The sequence below is a fragment of the Urocitellus parryii genome, chromosome 15 (assembly GCF_045843805.1).
Source record: "Urocitellus parryii isolate mUroPar1 chromosome 15, mUroPar1.hap1, whole genome shotgun sequence".
NCBI classification, from domain to species: Eukaryota; Metazoa; Chordata; class Mammalia; order Rodentia; family Sciuridae; genus Urocitellus; species Urocitellus parryii.
The window spans coordinates 14,628,266-14,647,464 of NC_135545.1; the positions used below are offsets into that span (position 1 = coordinate 14,628,266).

At 50.9% G+C, this 19,199-nt stretch overlaps 1 protein-coding gene across 1 annotated transcript in view; it reads right to left on the reverse strand.

Annotated features, from left to right (window-relative positions):
- Nucleotides 1-19,199, reverse strand: part of Sipa1l3 (signal induced proliferation associated 1 like 3) — a 226,555-nt gene that overhangs the window by 39,655 nt on the left and 167,701 nt on the right. The window contains exons 11-13 of the mRNA XM_026412165.2: nt 13,956-14,207; nt 12,758-12,895; nt 3,450-3,577 (exon numbers count right to left, since the gene is read on the reverse strand). Coding sequence (XP_026267950.2) covers nt 3,450-3,577; nt 12,758-12,895; nt 13,956-14,207 — 518 coding nt within the window. The remainder of the gene's footprint in view (nt 1-3,449; nt 3,578-12,757; nt 12,896-13,955; nt 14,208-19,199) is intronic.

Here is a 19,199-nt window from a genome sequence, read left to right on the forward strand (position 1 = left end):
CCACACCCCCACCTCTCAGTCTCTCCTGCTGCTCAATGGCTGCTCCATCCTTTTAGCTGCTGAGGCTCAGATCCCTGTGTCACTCTTGATGCCTGCCTCACCCGCACCCAGGCATCGGGAAATCTACTCAGCTCCACCTTCAAAACACCACACCAGACTCTCCCACCTCTCCCTGGCTCTGTCCCACCATGTCTCCTACCTGGCAGGAAGCCACAGCCAGAGGGACCCTGGGACTTTGTGAAGAGCTTCAAGTCCCATCTCTCCTCTGCTCCGAAGACTGAATCTGTGGCTCCCATCCATCCTGAGTGAAGGGCAAGGCCCCACCAGACCTATAGCGTCCTCCTCCCTTGACCTTGACTCCACCACCTCTCCGGCCAGAGGAGGCCTCCTCCCTGATCCTTGCACACAAGCTTCAATGCTGTCTCAGGTCCTGGACGGGCTGTTCCCTTTCCCTAGAACGTTCTCGCCCTAGGTGACATCTTTGCATTCTTACAGCCTCCACTGGATGTGATTTGCTCAGTCGTTCCCCTAAACTGTCCATCCTTCTGGACGCTGGTAGTTTCTACTGATATTACTCTGTCATCACTGTCCCCTGGGTGTGGTCCGCCTCTCCACTATTAGTCCCAAGAAGGCAGGGAGTGTGCCCACTGGGCTCCTACTGCTCCCAACACCCAGGCTGCTCATATCAGCAACATCGGGAAGGAATAAAAGGGTGAAGGGCCGGGTCCTTCCCATCCTGGCTGTCCAGTGTCTTCTTGGCCCTGCCTCTGCCCTTAGCAGGCCCTGATCCTGGGCCTTGGCCCTTCACTGGGCCCTTTGGATTGGCCTGGCTCTCCTGTCCCATCTTTGAGATGAAGGACAGATAACAGGATGGCCAGGCATGAATTTGTGGCCGCTGATGAGCACGGGGATGCCGTCCCAACCTGGGTGTTCTCAGGCCTGGAAGATGGTGGCAGGTCCACACTGGGGTGGACTGGGGTGGTGTCTGAGGAGCCTGGAACCAACAGACCTAGTTCATATTCCCACTGTGCTGCTCACCAGCAGCAGCAGCAGTAACCTTTCTGTGCTTGGCCACCTCCCTCATCTCTACACAGGGCAGTCACATATCCACTGTGTGCCTGTGGTGACTCACTAGGAAGGTATGTAGTGCCCGGGACACCGCCTGGCACATGACAACCACACAAAGCCTGGCTGCTGGTTATGGCTACTCAGTGCACCAGGGCTGGCGAGCGCCTGTCTGTGATGGTGCCTGATCCTCTCCATCTCTTGCGCCCCACTGAACTACCTTTTCTTTGGCTCCAGGATACATTCCAGAACAGACTTCCTCATGATTTCTGAACACAGATTCTCTAATTTGTGTGTGTGTGTGTGTGTGTGTGTGTGCGCATGTGCACACAGGATGGTGGCAGGGAAGGTGTTAGTCAACTTATAACAAAGTCCCAAGGAAGCGAGAAGGGAATCAAGCTCTAGGGGACAAAATGGAGGATGGGGGAGAACAACAGTGAGTTCTCTAACACCCATCTGGGCCCTATGATGGATGCTAGAAACATTCCCTCCCCATCTTACACTCTGGTGCAATGAAACAGCCAAGCAACACTTCTTTTTCTGAACTGAGTGAGGATAAAGAAAAAAGATCCAAATCTGTCTGTTGTGGGACCAAGATCCCAGACCTGCAGGCAGGATCAGCTGTGGAGGAGGGGGACTGGAGGAAGGAGACCGCCTCTGCAGGCCCCAAGGCAGCAGAAGAATGCTAGGGACAGGTGGGTCTGCTTGCCTGGGGTTCACCCATTGACCCTGCTTTAAAAGAACCCTGGCCTGGGGTGTGAGGAGCTCTCCAGGGTCCTCCTCCTTGGGCATGCAACCTCTCTTATACCCTAGGGTGCCTGAGGAGCTGGGGAGAGGCTGGGGAGGGGCCACATCACCCCTCACAGCTGCCTGGAAATCCTCAAACGTCCTCCAGGAGGACATCTCCCCCTCCGCCCCCTATGGGGTCAGAGCTCTCCAACACTTCATTTTTTTCCCCTTCCTTTTGAACCCATCTCACCATTCATCTGGAGGTCCTCAGACTTCAAAGGGACTACAAGTTTGTTACATGAGAATATGTTTGAAATATTCAACTAAGTAGTACAATTTATTATATGAGAATAAACATTTGGGAAGATGCTTAATCGCATCAATCATCAGAAGATACAAATTGAAAACACAATGTGACAGGGGCATGGTGGCATACTCCTCTTAATCCCAGTTATTTAGGAGGCTGGATTGGGTAACACAGCAAAAAGAACCTGTCTGAAAACAAGGCACAACGTGATGGCACAACATGCCCACTCAAATGGCTGAAATGAAATAAAAAAAAATTTAAAACTTAGTTAAAATATGTATGTACGTAAGTACTAGGGATTGAACCCAGGGGCACTTTACCACTGAGCCACCTCCCCAGTCCTTTTTATTTTTTATTTTGAGACAGTGTCTCACTGAGTTGCTTAGAGCCTTGCTAAATTGCTGAGGCTGGCCTCAAAATCGTGATCCTTCTATCTCAGCCTCCCAAGTTGCTGGGATTATAGGCATGTGCCACCATGCCTGGTGGGCAGTTTCTTATATATGACCTAGAAGAAAAACGAGCATTTTCTGCCAGAAAAATGAGCATCCATTCATCAAAAGCCAGGTGCAGTAACATTCCCAGTGGCACTCCTCTAAGCAGCTCTGAACTAGAAACAACCCAAATATCCATCAACACAAGAATGGAGCAATAAATTATGGTTCATTCAGACAGTAGAACACTACTCAGAATTTGTACTGCTATACAGTCTCGCGGTGGCTCTCACAAATAAGACATTAAGCAACAGAAGCCAGATGCATATGCACAAAATATATAGAGACTGACTGTATATTCTATGAAATAAAAAACCAGGCAAAATGAACTTAGGCCGAGAGAGGCAGGTCAGGGTGGTCTCTGTGGGTGACCCAGAGGATGTGGGGCCTTGGGAGGCTGGCCATGTTGTTTTTTGCCCTGGATGTGTTCACTCTGTTTTATGCCATCAATTGCATGCTCGTGATTTGGGCTCTTTCCTCAGCACATGTTACATGTCCATCAAACTTGAAAAGCAGCCTGGCAGGGTTTCATAAAGGAGAGTCACGGGATGCAGTGGGCTCTGCTCCCCTTGGAACAACCCTGCCAATCCCCTTCAGCTATCCTTCCCGGCTGCCATCATGTCCATGTTACATGTCCCTCCTCCAGCTCTTGTGATGCCATCTCTGACGCCCTATCTGGCTGCATAAGGATCATGGTTCAGCTGCTCCCGGTGACCCCTCTGCCTTTCCTATGGTTCTTATAGCTTTTTGTGTGTTTCATTCATCACTGACAGGGAGCGGGGGTCACCTGTTGAAATGTTGGTAAGAGGACTTTCTGGATGAGGTGGGGCAGGAATGGCTGGCCGGGGAGGCCCTACCTGGCTTCTGGCGCTCCATGGTGCTCTCCTGGCTGGTCAGGCCGCCTGAGGAGGAGTCGCCGCTGGACATCCCGTCGTGGCTGAAGTGGGGATCGAAAGACAGCAATGGGTGTGGGGCGGCTGCGTATCTGCAGGGGAGGACAGGGACAAGAGCACAGGGTGAAGGACAGAACTTCATTGTCCAGAGTCTTGCTCACAGCGTGTTCTACACCCGGAGGCTCTGCGTGGCCTGAGGCGAGAAGCTGCTGGCCAGGCTGCAGGCTCAGGAAGACATTTGCCTGGAACCCTGTCAGGGAGGCGGCGGTACAGGGAGCACAGGGCATGGCGGGCTCCTGAGGAAGGAGTGTGCAGAGATGTGGGGCGGTGCCCTGTCCTCGAGCTCCTTCTTGGCTGTGAATGGGGTGAACTATCTGGCTTTGCCAGCGCCTGCCACTCAGGCAGCCTCTGTAGGTATGGGAGGCCTTGAGGGTAGGATGGGTTTTACACTTCACTACTGCCCTGTGTCCAGCAAGGCCCAGCACCTTCCAGCCCTGAATCTCAGTCTTCCCAGATGTCAAGGGGCAATCACAGCAGGCCCCTCCTCACAGTACCTAGCCTAGGGCTGACATGAGATGTGTGTCACTCAGCCCACAGGCTAGAACTCTGTGTCCTTTTGTGCTGAGGAAGGCACTGCCTGGGGAGATCATGGGCTCAGGCTTCAGAAGGAGGCAGATCTAGGATCAAACCACAGGCCCACCCCTTACTACCAAGTGACCCTGATTAGGCAAGTGCTTCTGGATTTGAGCTCGTTTTTCCACTTGAAAAAACTAAGGCAGTACTGCCTGAGTCCCAAGGAGTGTGCAGAGACGTGGGGCTTTGTCAGCGCCTGCCACTCAGGCAGCCTCTGAGTTCCAAGTTCTTGGAGTTGATGAAATAACAAAACTGTCCCCTAGACAGAGGTCCTCCTGGGTGCTGGCTCTGGACACCCAAAGGCAAGGCAAGGACTTAAGGGAGGCGGTGGCAGATGGTTCTCCCTGCGGGCTCAGGGCCACTGGCATTTTCCGCGCCATGGGGTCAATCTTGTGGATCCCTCCCAAGATGACCTACCTCTGCTCAGAGCCATTGTGGTAGAAACTCTCCTCTCTGCCTGAGGTTGGTTCAAGGACAGGTGCAGCACACAACTGTGGCTAAGGATATGTGAGGGTTTTGAGGTTTTTTTTTTTTTTTGGATGCTGGGAATTGAACCTGGGGCACTTTACTGCTAAGTTACATCCCCAGCCCTTATTATTTTGAGATTGGGTCTCCTTGAGTTGCTTAGGGCCTCACTTGAGATCCTGCTGCCTCAACCTCCTGAGTCTCTGGGATTTCAGGTGTGTCACTTGCACCGGGTTGGTTTTGTGAGTTATTAAGACTTCTGCAAAATATTCCTGGCTTTCCACCTGCACACACTGCACAGCTGCACTTTCCAAGCCCTCGAGACTGGCTGGATGTGTCATGTGACTAGTTCTCGCCATCAGGGAAGTGACTAGGGGCTCACGGCTGCTTTCCTGTCCCATTAGCAGTGGAACTGCAGAGTGGGAGAGAAACAAACCTTTAAGCGCACACTCTACCACAGAGCCACACCCTCAGCCTTCGTTAACTTAAGTCACAGAGATCGTCAGGTGTTACCCAGCGTAACCTGATTGTGTTGGAGAGGGTCCCCTGGGGGACTTCTGGGAAAATTTTCCTTGCTCCTGTGAGAGATGACAAGAAATGATGGCCTTGTTTCCTCCAGATGTTGCTGGGTCCAGACATAGCACCACAAACAGCTGTTGCCTTCCCACTGGCAGCCAGAGGAAGGCCAACACTGAGGTGGGAGAGCCGAGCTGAGGGACCGGCGCGCCTCATGCTGTGGGTGATGCTGGATGAACCTCTGCGCAGCCTGCCCTGCCTCTGAGCTTCCTCTGCCGTGGAGAACATGTTCCTACCAGGTATGAGGGGGCCGGGCTTTGTTTTTTAAGCCAGAAGCACCCCCTTAATGTGGACCATGAGCCCTGGGGTGGGGGTGTCCCTGGGAACTTCCACTGATAACGCTGATGGTGTGATTCCCCCACCTGGCCCTTTGCACCTGTGACTTCAACATGGGAGGATGTGTCTGGGAGGAGAGGTGATAAACTCAAGTCCAACAGGGTAGGTAAGCGACTTCTCCACGGACACCTGCCAGCTCAAAGTCAGGGCTTCTCTGCAAAGACCACACTCTAACTGCCAGGCTTAACTCTCCCAGGACAGCAGAGGGCTGCTTCAGAGGGGGCACTGGAATTTCTGGAAATTCCACTGCCCTGCCAAGAAAAAACACATTAACCTCTCTTCTCCCAACTAGATTTTGACCTCTACCACCACCTGAAAGACAGACAGAGTCAAAACACAAACCTAATTCTTCCTGTCCTTCATGAACGTCTAAGGGCCCAGTTTTGGGAATTCAAGGGATTTTACAAAGGCGGCTCTGGCTCTGAGGTGACCTTTTCTTCCCTGGCTGCCTCCACAGTTGGCCACAGCCTAGTAAATGTGTCTCCACTGCTGCTGGAGACAGAAGTGTTGACACATTTATCGTTTTCCCAAAAAGTCAATATCGAATTCCAAGTACAAGGGGAAACACTGGCAGAGGCTCTCACGAGCCAGAGAAGAGGGGAAAGCATGAGCGGCCCAGGCTGGGCTGCTCCCCAGGACCTGCTCTGTGCCGTCTTTCCTGGAGAGAGGAGCCCAGCTGTATTTGGACAGTGAAGTGATTGACCAACAGACTACACTTCCCAGGCTCCCTTGCGGCATTGGCCAATGAGTTAAAAGGAAAAGAGCTGGGGCTGGGGATGTGGCTCAGTGGTCGAGTGCCCCTGAGTTCAATCCCTGGTGCCCTCCTCGCCTCCAAAGTAAAAGAGCTGTATGAGGCTTCCAGCCAGAAAACCCCTCAGAGGTGACCTCTGGGTGCCTCTGCCTTGTCATGCCCTGAAGGCCACAGCTTGAGCACTGTGGGCTAGGAGGCATCAGGCCAAGGACAGCGATGCATCCAGGAGGAGCTGGATCCCTGACAACATGGGAGAAAGAAAGAAACCCTCCACTGAATCACTGCTTTCCATGTCATGCAACTAAGCCTAATCCTGATAGACCACCTCGGCTGGACACAATGCCAATTCACCTCTCAGCTACTGTCCTCAAGCAAGACAATCTGCACTGTATCAAGTGCCATTCTCTTATTATAAGACTTTCTATTATCCCCATCAAACGGATGGACCTATGTTGACCACTCACTGGAACTGAATGTCCCACTTGGGGCCATTGCTATGACTGTCAAACTGGGTGCCCAAAAGTACAAACTGACTGAAATCCGGGCATCTGCCCATCTCCCCATGCACATGCAGCTCTGGGCAAACGTCCCTGAAAGAAGAGGAGAGGGAATGGCTGTCTTCCATCTCATCTGAGATATTTTAGAGGAATTACTCTATCTTTTCTTGGAAGATGAAAGATTTGGAGTTTTGACGAGGGACTTACTCACTACAGTTTTGGGCATCTCCAGGCTTCTGCCGGAAGTGCCAACTCTGGGGAGGTTGAGCTGGGGGTGCCCAAGTGAGCCTCAGAGCAAAGTACCAAATAAGTGTGAATGTGAACATGAGCTTCACCAGAGCAGAGGGCTCTGGCCTCCTCTGTCAATCTACCCTCATCAAATTATAGGATGGTTGGGTAAAAGGGTAGACAGATGATGTAGTCATTGTTAGCAGCCACCCCAACAATCATTGCCTTCTTTGTCCCTGTTGATGGAGCAGATTTTGCTCTGGCACCAGTCCTGTGTCATATGACTTGAGTAAATCCTGACAACTTAAAAGGCAATCATTAGGGGTCCAAAGCAATCTTCCAGGGTGGATAAGTGACTTAATTCCTTCTTCTTCTTCTTCTTATGTTTTTGGTACTAGGGAATGAACCTAGGGGCACTTAACCATTGAGCCACATCCCCAGCCCTTTCTAAAACTTTTTAATTTTGAGACAGGGTCTCGCTAAGTTGCTGAGGCTGGCTTTGAACTCCCGACCCTCCTGCCTCAGCCTCCCAGAGTCATTGGGTTTACAAGTGTGCTACTGTGCCCAGCAGTTTCTTCATTCTTAAAATCAAAAAGTAGTTCTTCCCTCTCCTTTTGCAGGGCACTGGTTTTACTTGGGGCTATGAGTAAAGCCAGACAGTTGAAGACATCCCTGAGTGTGGGAGATGATAAATCCCCACCTCATGCCTTCTTTTTCTTTTTAACTATACTAGGGACTGAACCCAGGAGCACTCTACCACTGAGCTACATCCCTCGCCCTTTTGATTTTGAGACAGAGTCTCGCTAAGTCACTGAGACTGGCCTTGAACTTGTGATCCTCCTGTTGCTGGGTTACAGGGGTGTGCCACTGCACCTCCCACTTCATGTCTTCTTGAGTTAGGTTGAGTCACTTATGGTCAAGTGCCTCCTAAGGGATGTACTATTCTTTATGGAGTTGGCTGAGGAAAACAGAAAAAAAAAAAAAAAAAAAAAAGACCCTCTAGGGCACCTGAAGGCTCATCCTGCACACAAGTGGCAAACTTCTGGGAGCAGCGACTACAGCACCAGGCTCTACTCCAGCTGCCAACATGGGCCCTTCCTCAGTGCTGACAGTAGCAAGCCTTGTGGAGTACTTCCTACGTGCTGGGCAATTTTCTGGGTGCTCTCCACAGTCTAGGAGACAAGCATACGGAGACACAGACAAACGGACCTGCACACACTCACTCAGCCGGCAAGGGACTGTGTCTGGTTTTGAACCCTTTATGATCATGTCATCCTGTCTCTCAGAAAGACAGGCCACAAGACAGGCTCTGTCTGTCTACCTTTGTGCTCCTAAAAGCTTGAGTTCATCTAGCAACTTGTAGGCCTGTTGGATATAACAGAGGGTCCTCATTGGGGACAAATATCCCTGGCTGGGCTGGCATGTCTGATTAGATCACATGGATTCAGGATATCATGAGACAACTGTGCAATAGGGAGAGGGAAGAAGCTAAGGCCAAGGCTACTAGAAAAGCTCTGACCTGCTCTTGGGCCTTTTACTGCAGGCTGGTGACTGACTATGAGAGGTAGTTCTGGGGGTTTAGGGCATGAGGCGTGCTAGAACATTCTGTGTCTGCCAACTAAGCTGTTGACAGACACAGTAATTTAAAAAAAATTTTTTTTAAGTTGTAGATGGACACAATATCTTTATTATTTATTTTTATGTGGTGCTGAGGATCAAACCCAGTGCCCCTCACTTGCCAGGCAAGTGTTCTGCCACTGAGCTACAACCCCAGCCCAGAGATAGAAAATTCTGAGATTTAAGTTGCAGAGGGCAGACTCTTGAGCATTAGAAGAGAGGGGTGGGCTGAGAGGAGCTGGATTCTGGAGAAAAAGGGATATTTTCCCACTTGCTAATGCCAGAGAGCCTGAAATGCAAACTCACAGCCCTGTGAGGGTTTCTGTGGACTAGGGTTCCAGAGGGAACTGCGCATGTAGCCTTGAGTTGGAGGAGCTGAGTCCGTGGGAAGGCAGGATAGCTCTGAGGTCAGGGTCAGGCCACAGTCACAGACTCTGCTTCCTGGCATAGTGACCATAGCCAAGTTAATTCACCTCACTGAGCCTCAGTTTCTCTCTTTTTAAAATCTTTTAGTTGAAGAAGGACACATATCTTTATTTTTACTTACTTATTTGAAAGTTTATTTATTTTTAATTTAATTTTTTAAATATTTATTTTTTAGTTGTAGTTGGACACAATACCTTTATTTCACTTAGTTATTTTTATGTGGTGCTAAGGATTGAACCCAGTGCCTCAAAGCATGCTAGGTGAGGGCTCTACCACTGAGCCCCAGCCTCAACCCTTATTTATTTATTTTTATGTGGTGCTGAGGATCAAACTTGGGGCCTCATGCATACAAGGCAAGCGCTCTACCTCTGAGCTCCAGCTCCAGCCCTCAGTTTCTCCTCTTTAAAATGGGGATAATGAAACAATTAGCTCATGGAGTTGCTCAGAGGACTCACTGAGATCATGCATACAGATTTGATGGGACAAATTAGAGAACCTAGTAACAGATCCACCCAAATATGCCCAATTAATCATGCTCCTATTATTAATTTTTTGGGATACCAGGGATTGAATTTAGGGTGCTTAACACCAAGTCACATCCCCAGCCCCTTCCCCCCCTTTTTAATGTTTAATTTTGAGACAAGGTCTCACTAATTGCTGAGGGCTTCTCTAAGTTGCTGAGGCTGGCTTTGAACTTGAACCTCCTGCCTCAGCCTCTGAGCTACTGTGATTACCAGTGTGTGTCACCACGCCCACCTAATTTTTGTTTTGAGGAGCAAAAGCAATGCCGTAGAAGAGGGACAGCCTTTCCAATAAATGGTGCTGGAGAAAATGAAAAAAGGAACCTCAAGTTCAACCTCTTGTCTAGATAGACAAAAGCTGAGCGAAAAAGGATTAAGGACTTAAATGTCAAACCTAAAACTTCTAGGGAATAAAAGCGGCGGGGGAGGGAGGGACCTTCAGGATCCAGGACTAGATAGGGTTCTCAAACAACACCAAAAACATGATTAAAAAAAAAAAAAAAAAAAAACCAAGAATGATAATTTGGACTGCATCAAAATTTGAGTTTTGTTCTGCAAAGGACCCCATAATGATGGTAAAAAGGAAACTTAAGAATGGGAGAAAATACTTGTAAATCATGTGTCTGACAAAGGACTTCTAGAACATATAAAAGTCTCTCAAACACTGCAAAGCATGGACTCCAATTAGAATATGGCAAAAGACATACACAGACATTTCACTGAGGAGAATATGCAGTTGGCAAATCAGCACATGAAAAGCTGCTCAACACCGTAAGCCATCAGAGAAATGCAAATTGAAACCACAAGGAGATATCACTACATGCCCATCAGAACAGCTAAAATGAAAAATAGTGACAACACCAAATGGTAGCGAGAATGCGGAGAAACTGGATCCTTCATCCACTGCTGGTGGGAATGTAAAATGGACTTACCAGATGGCAAGCAATTGTACTCCTGGGCACTTATCCCAGAGAAATGAAAATTTATTTTTGCACAGAAACTTATATGCCTGAATGTACATGTTCACAGCATGAATATCCGTAATAGCCCACACCCAGAGACCACTCGAATGTCTTCCAGTGGGCGAGTAGCTCAACTGTGGTACATCCATGTCGTGGGACACAACTTGGCACAACAAGGAATCCATTAGGAGACAATTATTTCCAAATGAAGGGCTAAAACAATACTACAGAGGGGAACACCAAGACTTTGGGGGGGGGGAACGCTCCTAATGGTCCTCAGTAACTCTGCCACCTACACCATTGGCTTCATGCCAACTGCCATGTCTAGGCTGAGACCTTGCTGTGGCCCAGGGGTCCTTGCAGGACACATCTTATATGGACCAGATTCTTCCTGGTTCCTCCTGCATTTCATGCCATCCTTCTGACTCTGTGGCCTTGTTCCATCTAGAATTACCTTGTTCCTCCTCTCTGTGGCCAACTCCTACTAATCTCCCCAAATTCTGTTCAAATGCCCCCTCCTCCAGGCAGCCCACTTGGACCTCAGGCCCTGGGCTGTGCTTCCTCCTTCTTTGTGGAAATGCTCTGTAAGACCTTCTCTCCACCACCATCAGCAGGAAGCCCACCGGATCTGGAACCAAGCAGCTTGAACATTTCTCCTGGCACCAGATACACAGAAGGCTCTTGGGCCCATGCTGAATGACAGCTGAATGGTGGCCACTGGAAGGTGAAACAGTGGGTATATTGCTCCAATTTTGCAACAGAGGCTCAGAATCTAATGATGGCATAGCATGGCAGCTCCGGAGCACCCAGTTCCTGGGCGAGCACCATGGGTACAATGTGCTCTACTGTGGACCTTCTAGCTCAGAGAGGCCGACACTCGGGGTGAGGCCCAGTCATCTGTACTTAACTAGTCCTTATGGAGGTGACTGAAGACTGAGAACCTCTGGCTGGTGGACTGGTCCTGGACTGAAAGCAGATGGTTTTGTTTAAACAAACCCGCCCACACTGTCCTTTCATCAACTATGTACCACAGACAGTCACATGTCAGTCCCTGTGCTCTGTGGTGAGAACACAAGGAGAGACTGGCACACTCCTAGACGCTGAGCGCGCTGCCGCCCCCACGTGTGTGCATACACATACGCGTGCACACATGTACTCTTAACTTGCTCAAGGCCACATTCAGTAAGCTCCCCAGGAGCAGGAGCGGAGGAACCCAGGGCAGCACCTCCTCCATGCTGGGGAGACTCGGGGAAGCTTTCCAGGGCGCAGCAGAGCTCAAGCTGGAAGCAGGCTAGGTGGGAGGGAAATGTGAAGGACTTCCAGGCTGAGGACAGGACACAAGCGAGCGCTCTGAAGAGCAGACAGCCCACCTAGATCCTAGGAACCTGCAAGTGGCCGGTGAGGCTGGCGGGTGGCACTGCACTTGACTTGCAAGGTGCCAGAGGCCTTGGTTGATCACAACGAGGGGCCTGTGGCTGTGTTGGGAAGTTGTGGGAGGGTCCAGACAGGGGACACCCATGCCCAGATACAGAAAGAGCTCTCAGGTACTGAGTGCAGGGTGGACCAGAGGAATGGACACAAAGGCTGGAGGCCCACAGAGGCAGCAGGGAAAGGAGGAGGGCACAGGGATGGAGACTCTGCAGGCCCAGCAGGCGGACCACAGCAAGGGGCGGAGGAGGGGGGGCACCCAGGAGGAGGCCCACAGTCCTGGCCTGAGGAAAGGCAATTGGTGGGGTTGCCCCTGACACACAGCCCTGGGGAGGATAAGCCTAGGGCACTGGAGGTGATGGTGGTTGGGAACAAGTTCAGTTGGAGCTGGATCAGGGTTTGATTAGTAGACGGGACGCAGGGACAGTACTGGGGACCCATGGAGGGTTTGGGAAGATCTCTCAGGCTCCCAGGTTGAGAATGGTTCCAAGGGAGGGGACTAGATAATGCGGATAGTCTTAGGGGTAGGGGCTAAGGAGTTAGGTGGAAGGTGATGGAGGATGGTCTTGTTCAAGCAATACATGTGTCAAAAAAATGGCACCCCAAATCCTGCTGCAAAGAAAGCCAGTGGAGAGCCCCATCCAACAGAGCCATGCCCAACCCTAAATTTTAAAGTGGACAAAGACAACCCCCTGATGGGACCTCTGAAGACCTCCAGGAATCCAGAAACTCCATAAAATGGCAAATAAAAGTGTAGAGGGTACATTTCCCAAAGAAGGCTCCCCAGCTTTCAACAGATTTCTTAATTTGAGAAGCATGAAGAGACTCTGACCTTTCTGGGGAAGGCTTGTACCTCGCGTAGGTGGCTGAGCCGGGGGTGGAGAAACTCCCAGAAGGCTGTCGGTAGGGAGGGACTCTGTCGGCCCCTGCTGGTGATGCTGTGTAAGGGGTTTCTGGGAAGCTGACAGGCCTGGAATGAGAGGGGAGAGATGGAGAAGGCAGGGGTGACGGGGAGGGTACCCCTCAAGAGGCAGACAGACAGGCCTCTCCCTCAGGCTCAACTGCACCCCAGCTGCAATCCGCTGAATAAAGGGCAGTGGGAAGCCCTGACCCCTGGGCCCCCCTCTTACTGGTTCTACTGTCCCCACCCTCAGCTTCTGCAGTTGAGGCCGCTGAGGATAGTTCTTGACCCTTTCCTGGGACAAGCTGTATTCCCTCTTTTTTTGGTAGTGCGGACTGAACCCAGGGTGCTTTTCGAACGAACTACATTTCTAGCCCTTTTAGGTACTGGGGAATGAACTCAGGGGCATTCAGCCACTGAGCCACAAACCCCAGCCCTTTTTAAAAATTTTATTTAGAGACAAGGTCTCGCTAGTTGCTGAGGCTGGCTTTGAGCTTGTGATCCTCCTGCCTCAGCTTGAGTTGTGAGGATTACAGGCGGGCATCGTGCCTGGCTAGGCTCTTTTATTTTTTGAGATAGGGTGCTGCCAATTTGCTGAGGGTCTTGCTAAATTCCTTAGGCTGGTCTTGAACTTGGGACCCTCCTGCCTCAGCCTCCTGAGGTGCTGTGTTTACAGGCATGCACCATAGCGGCTAGCTAAATATTTCTTTCTTTTTATGATGCTGGGGATTGAACACAGGGCCTCACACTCAACCAATGAGCAACATCTCCAGCCTTTTTTATATTTTAATGTATGATATATTCAAAAGAGTAATCCAAACGTCACCATCAAACAAACTCCCTGAAGCTCCCACCCAACTCAAGGACTAGGGGGAGGCAGTGGCACCCACCTGTGGCTCCTCCCCTTTCTACTCCCCTGCGTCACTCAAAAAGCCATTGTCCTGCATTTTGAATTTTGGGCCCCTTCACTTAAAAGAAAACAGTTTTAGTACGAGACTAAAGGGTAAGAAAGAAGGTAGAAAGACTGAGGGGAAAATGAAATGGAGAACGCGGAAAGGAGAGCGAGAAGAGGAAGTTCAGGTCTGGCAGGTGAAGGCGGGACTGAAGGGTGGCCTTCAGGGATCCTTACCTCTTGCTGTGCAGTGGTTGGGATTCTCGGAAAGGTACCATAGATGTCTGTTTCGGGAGCCGGCTCAGGGACTGGGCGTGGCCGGGTGTGGCCGGGGCTGTCCATTTGGAGGCTGGTAGAGAGTTGTGGGACGCAGGGCCACTCCACTGCCAGGGAGCGTTGCTGCGGTAGGGGGGCCGGCCCCCAGGGGTGCTGCTTTCCGGTTCAGTCTTGGGCTCCGAGGTGTTCATGTCATAGGTCTCTGGCCAGCCCCTGGGAAGAACAGCTCCATTACTCAGGCCTGGCCCACGAGCACGCGTGCCTGCTGCCTGGGAGGGACCAGTTGTCCCGCTTACACGGGACCAGGTTGTCCTGGTTAAATCTGAACCATGGTGGCCTATTTTAAAGGCCAAGCAGTGGCCTTCAAGTTAGGGTCTGAAACTTACCAGCTCAGAGTCGTAGGACAGGGGCTCCAGCGCCTGCCACCTGTCTACCTCATCCCCTGTCCCCTCCTCCTCCCTCTCTCAGTTTCCCTGCCACTCCCTTCTCTCTGGCCCAGGCCTCCAGTCAGCCAGTGACCTCTGCATGCCGGCTTGGCCCCCCTTAGCAGTACTCCGGGCAGGAAAGGCGGATGCCCTCGGAATGAAAGGACAGTCTCTGCCTTGTTCCAAAGAATCTCAAAGGCTGCTGGAGGAGAAGCAGGTGACCTACTTTGCAGGGTGGTTAAAAAAAAAAAAATAAAAAATAAAGAGCTACAAAACCCAGAACCTTGAAATAGATGCGGAGCGGCCTGTGAATCCCCCCAGACCAGGGCTGGCACGCGCAGCAGTGATCCTGGCTTGAGGCGGGGAGACGGAGGGCTGGTGGCACCCTGCACCATGCTGCAGCACAGCACGGGAGGGGCTGTGCGCCTGAGGGCCGCGCTCAGGAAATCCACCTCCTGGCAACTGTGAGAGCTGAGCTGGGGAGCGCTTGGCCTAGAAGCCCTCGGCCTAGAAGCCCTCCTGCCCCTATCGGCCCATCCTCTGAGACTTCTCTGGAGCTCAGGGAATCGTTAGTCACTCAGCAAAAGATCTGGTAGCCCCGGTGACTCAGGCTGTGACCCCGGACATGGCTGCTAAGGAATCGTTTAAGGGTGACCTGAGGATATGCTCTAGCCACTGGGCCCAAGAGGCTGAGGCCCTTGGTGTCATTGTGGTCAGAGTTGACAGAGCAGTTCCTCCAGGCTGTCTTTGTGGACCTGTAGGTGTCAGTGCCTTACCAGGCAGGGAACAATGACAACGCAAATGTCTGGCAGGGCCTGTAGACAGGGCAGGCCCGCAGAGGTGAAGGAAGGTGCCATCCTCCCCAGGCGGTGGCACACCTGCTGCTCCTGCCTGCCCGGCTTTTACACCCGCTTCTCCTGGTAACAGCTGTGTGCTCCAGGTGGGGTGCACCCCACTTCCTGGCTCCAGGTATGAGCATGTGACCCAGGCCTGGCCAATCAGAAACGTCTCTCTCCCTGAACACAATGATTAGCACAGGATTGTCATGTGCCCTAAACAGCACCAGTCAGAGCAATGAGATCACTGTGGAGCTATTCCTGGAGTGACGGGGGGCGGGGGATCTACTTCTGTTGGGGCTGCTGAGCTGGGGGACAGCACAGTTCTAGTGTAGAGCTGTGTCCCCACGAGGCAGAAGTCTGCCTGAGAATAAAAACGACACAGAAAAGGAGAAGGGTGATAGAGACTCCTGACAAGGGCATCAGAGGCCCTGGACAGCCATGCCTCATCCTGGCTACCTCCTAATCTCATCAGGTGCACTTACTGGCAAAGACTCCCTTTTGCTTCACTGGGGCTGGTTCTAGTGTTGGTGCACAGAGTTCTGATTGGTGGGTCACATTTCAATTAAATAAATCAAGGCACAGAGAAATTCAGTAACCTGTCCAGGTCACTCAGTCAGCAAGAGGTAGAAATTGGATTTAATATATTAAATTGACTCCAAAGCCCCTTTCACCATCATGCACACTGGCCCACTACAGAGTGGTTTGGGGGCCAGTGGGTAGATTTCTTGGGTCTCTGATTTCTCCTCCCATTATTGACAACTTCATCTTTGGTCAAGAGCCTCTGGTGGGGCTGGGGCTGGGGCTGGGGCTCAGTGGCGAGCGCTTGCCTCACACTTGTGAGGCCCTGGGTTCAATCCTCAGCACCACATAAAAATGAATAAACGAAATAAAGATATTGCATCCATCTACAACTAAAAAATATCTTTAAAATATTTTTAAAAAGAGCCTCTGGTAATGACCTTCAAGAGGGAAATATCATTCACTCAGTTTGAAAGAAGCACACAGTGGTGGAGAGCAAGGCTCATGGGCTACAACGCCTGGTTATCCGCTGAGTGGCTCTGGAAGAGGCAGCTCCTTCTCTGAGCTTTAGTTTCTTAATCTGTGATTTTATGAGCATTAGCACAGGGTCAGGCACATGCCAAGTGTGTAATAAACAAGAGCTGAGGCCAGCACTTTCTCCAGATTATTCTGTGCCCTGTCAATCTGTTCTTCCTAAAAACTCAAAGACTGAAGTCTCCCATTTCTTCTCCAAAGCCCAGCCATGCCCACCATGGGCTTTGGAGAACACTCCTCTCTAGCTTTCCCCAGTAATCTGAAAACTCAGCATCTATATCACTTTTAGTGTTCAGTTAAGAATACAGATTCCTGGGCTCCATCTCAGATTGCTTGGGTGAGAATCTCCCTCAAGGCAGGGCCTGGGATCCTGCAGGTTACTGAGCTGTGTAGTAAAGATGCTGAGACCCACTTCACCAGTGTAGCTTCTGAACTGTTTTTAAGAGATTAAGATGGTATAAAAGGGCATCCCTGTCCCCTAGTTTCACTAACCGAGGCACCACTGATCCCAGTTCCTTAAGTATTCTTTCAGAAATATCCTATTCAGACAAGAAGTAAAAAGAAAGGGATACTATACTTTTGTGTGTGTGCGTGCGTGTGTGTGTGTGTGGGGGGGTTACTGGGGACTGAACTCATGAGTGCTTTATCACTGGCTACAACCCCAGCTCTATTTATGTATGTATGTATGTATGTATGTATGTATGTATGTATGTGGTGCTGAGGATTGAACCCTGTGCCTCACATGTGCAAGGCAAGTGCTCTACCACTGAGCCACACCTTCAGCCCTATGCGGCTCAGGAATCTGCCTACTCTCCCAAGCTGTGTGGCCCAGAAACAGGGGCTCACTCATAAACTCCCAGCCTTGGGCTGGGGATGAAACTTGGTGGCAGAGCAGTTGCTTAGCATGCACAAGGTCCCTCATCTAAGGAGCATGGGGTCTCATGGCATGCCATACCGTCTGGCTGGTGGCAGTAAGTACACCTCTGCCCATCCTGCATGTGCTTACTGTGACATTTGAGCCAGAAGCCAGGATTGCAGGAGGCTGGAAGGTTGGGGAGCTGAGGTCACCAGCTTTGCAAATGAGGTCAGCTGGCTTCCTCTGTGTTTGAAAAACAACAAAAACTGCCCAGGCCCAAATCATACTAGCCCTGCAAATGGGAGATCCCATCCCCCTGCTGGCTACCTCTGAAGACATCAGGGGGAAGATCTAGTCTGGCTGCATGCTCCCTGTCTCCCAAAGCCAGAGGATGCAGACTTCTGCTTTCACTTCTGTCTGTCCCTTCCTGCATGTCCCACAGCCTCTCTCATGTTCCTTAAACTTTGCAGAGCCAGTTACAGGTGAGCTGACAACAGTGTGCACAGAAGTGCGTGTGTGCAGAGTGAGGAAGAGGGGTCTTGTCCTTGCCCGAGGAGCATGAAGGACTGCCAAGGAACTGGCCTACAGGGTGATCTCATCTAGACTTGGCCACCTACAGGAAGGGTGGGATAGGAGAGCTGACAATGGGTGAGATGGCACATATGAGTAACCCCAGCGGCTCAGGAGCCTGAAGCAGGAGGACTGCAAGTTCAAGGCCAGCCTCAGCAACTTAGTGAGAACTTTTCAAAATAAAAAGTAAAAAGGGGGCTGGGGCTGTAGCTCAGTGGTAAAGCTCTTGCCTCACATGTGTGAGGCACTTGGTTTGATCCTCAGCACCACATAAAAATAAATAAAGATACTGTGTGTCCATCTACAACTAAAACTATATTTAAAAATAAAGTAAAAAGGGTTGGGGATAGAGCTCAGTGGCAAAGATCTCCGAGCTCAATCCCTAGTACCAAGCAAACAAAAATGAGAGGTGAGCCTTGGCTCTGTGCAGAAGTGGAAAAGGACATGGGAAGAGGGTGGGGGCGGGGTATGCCTGGGGCATGATGGGAACCTGAGGCTGAGGGACCCAGGGTATAGGCAGAGGTGGCTGTGCCCTTGGTGTCAGGCTGAGGGCCTGCCCTGTTTCCCAGCACATGTTCACAGGTAGACTTAGAGGTTGAGAACTTGACTTTCATGCCCGAGCTCTAGATGGCTTTTAGAGTCCAGAGAGTACTGGTGAACTAGGATGCGAGTTTTAATTCACTACTTACTAGCTGTGTACTCTGCAAAAGTGACTTGGCCACTCTGGGCCTTGATTTCCTCTGTAAAGTGGGAATCCCATCAGTCCTGGTGGGAGCCCACCGAGGATAAGTGTGAACACAGCACTCAGTGTCACCTCACCTCATGTCCCCCTTTTGGCTCAGTCTGCTGGGCCACGCAGGCCCTCCACTGGTCTGTCAATAGGCTGAGAGCCTTGGTTCTCCCCCTGGGCTGCCCCTCTAAGAGCTCCTGTGCCCTTCTTCTTCCTCAGGCCCAGAATCTCACAGCCAGTGTCTCCAGAGTGCCTCCTAGGGACCAAGTGCTGTCCTAGGAGCTTCATGGGTCTTCCTGCTTTCCAGCTACCTTGGTGGGAAGGATCTACTATGTTCCCAGTTTTATGAATGAACAAGGTGGTACAAGGAGGTGAAGCCATTTGCCCAGGGGTCACAGGTAATAAGAGGAAGAGAGCTGGGGATGCGGCTCAGTAGTAGAGCGTTTGTACTGCATGTTTGTGAGGCCCTGGGTTCCATCCCTAGCTCTGCAAAAAATAAATACAAAAATAATAAAAAGGGAAGAGCTGGGATTCAAACCAAGCATTCTCATTGCAGAGCCCACCTTTTCTTTTGCTATTTGAAATTATCTTATTTATTTGTTGTTGGTCTATTCTGACTCACTCATTAGCTCCACAAGGACCAATGCTTCGACTGTCTTGGGTGGCCACTGTGTTCCCAGAGCTCAGAACACAGTGCTATTCATTTTCTCTCTCTTGTCGGTCACCTCTGGA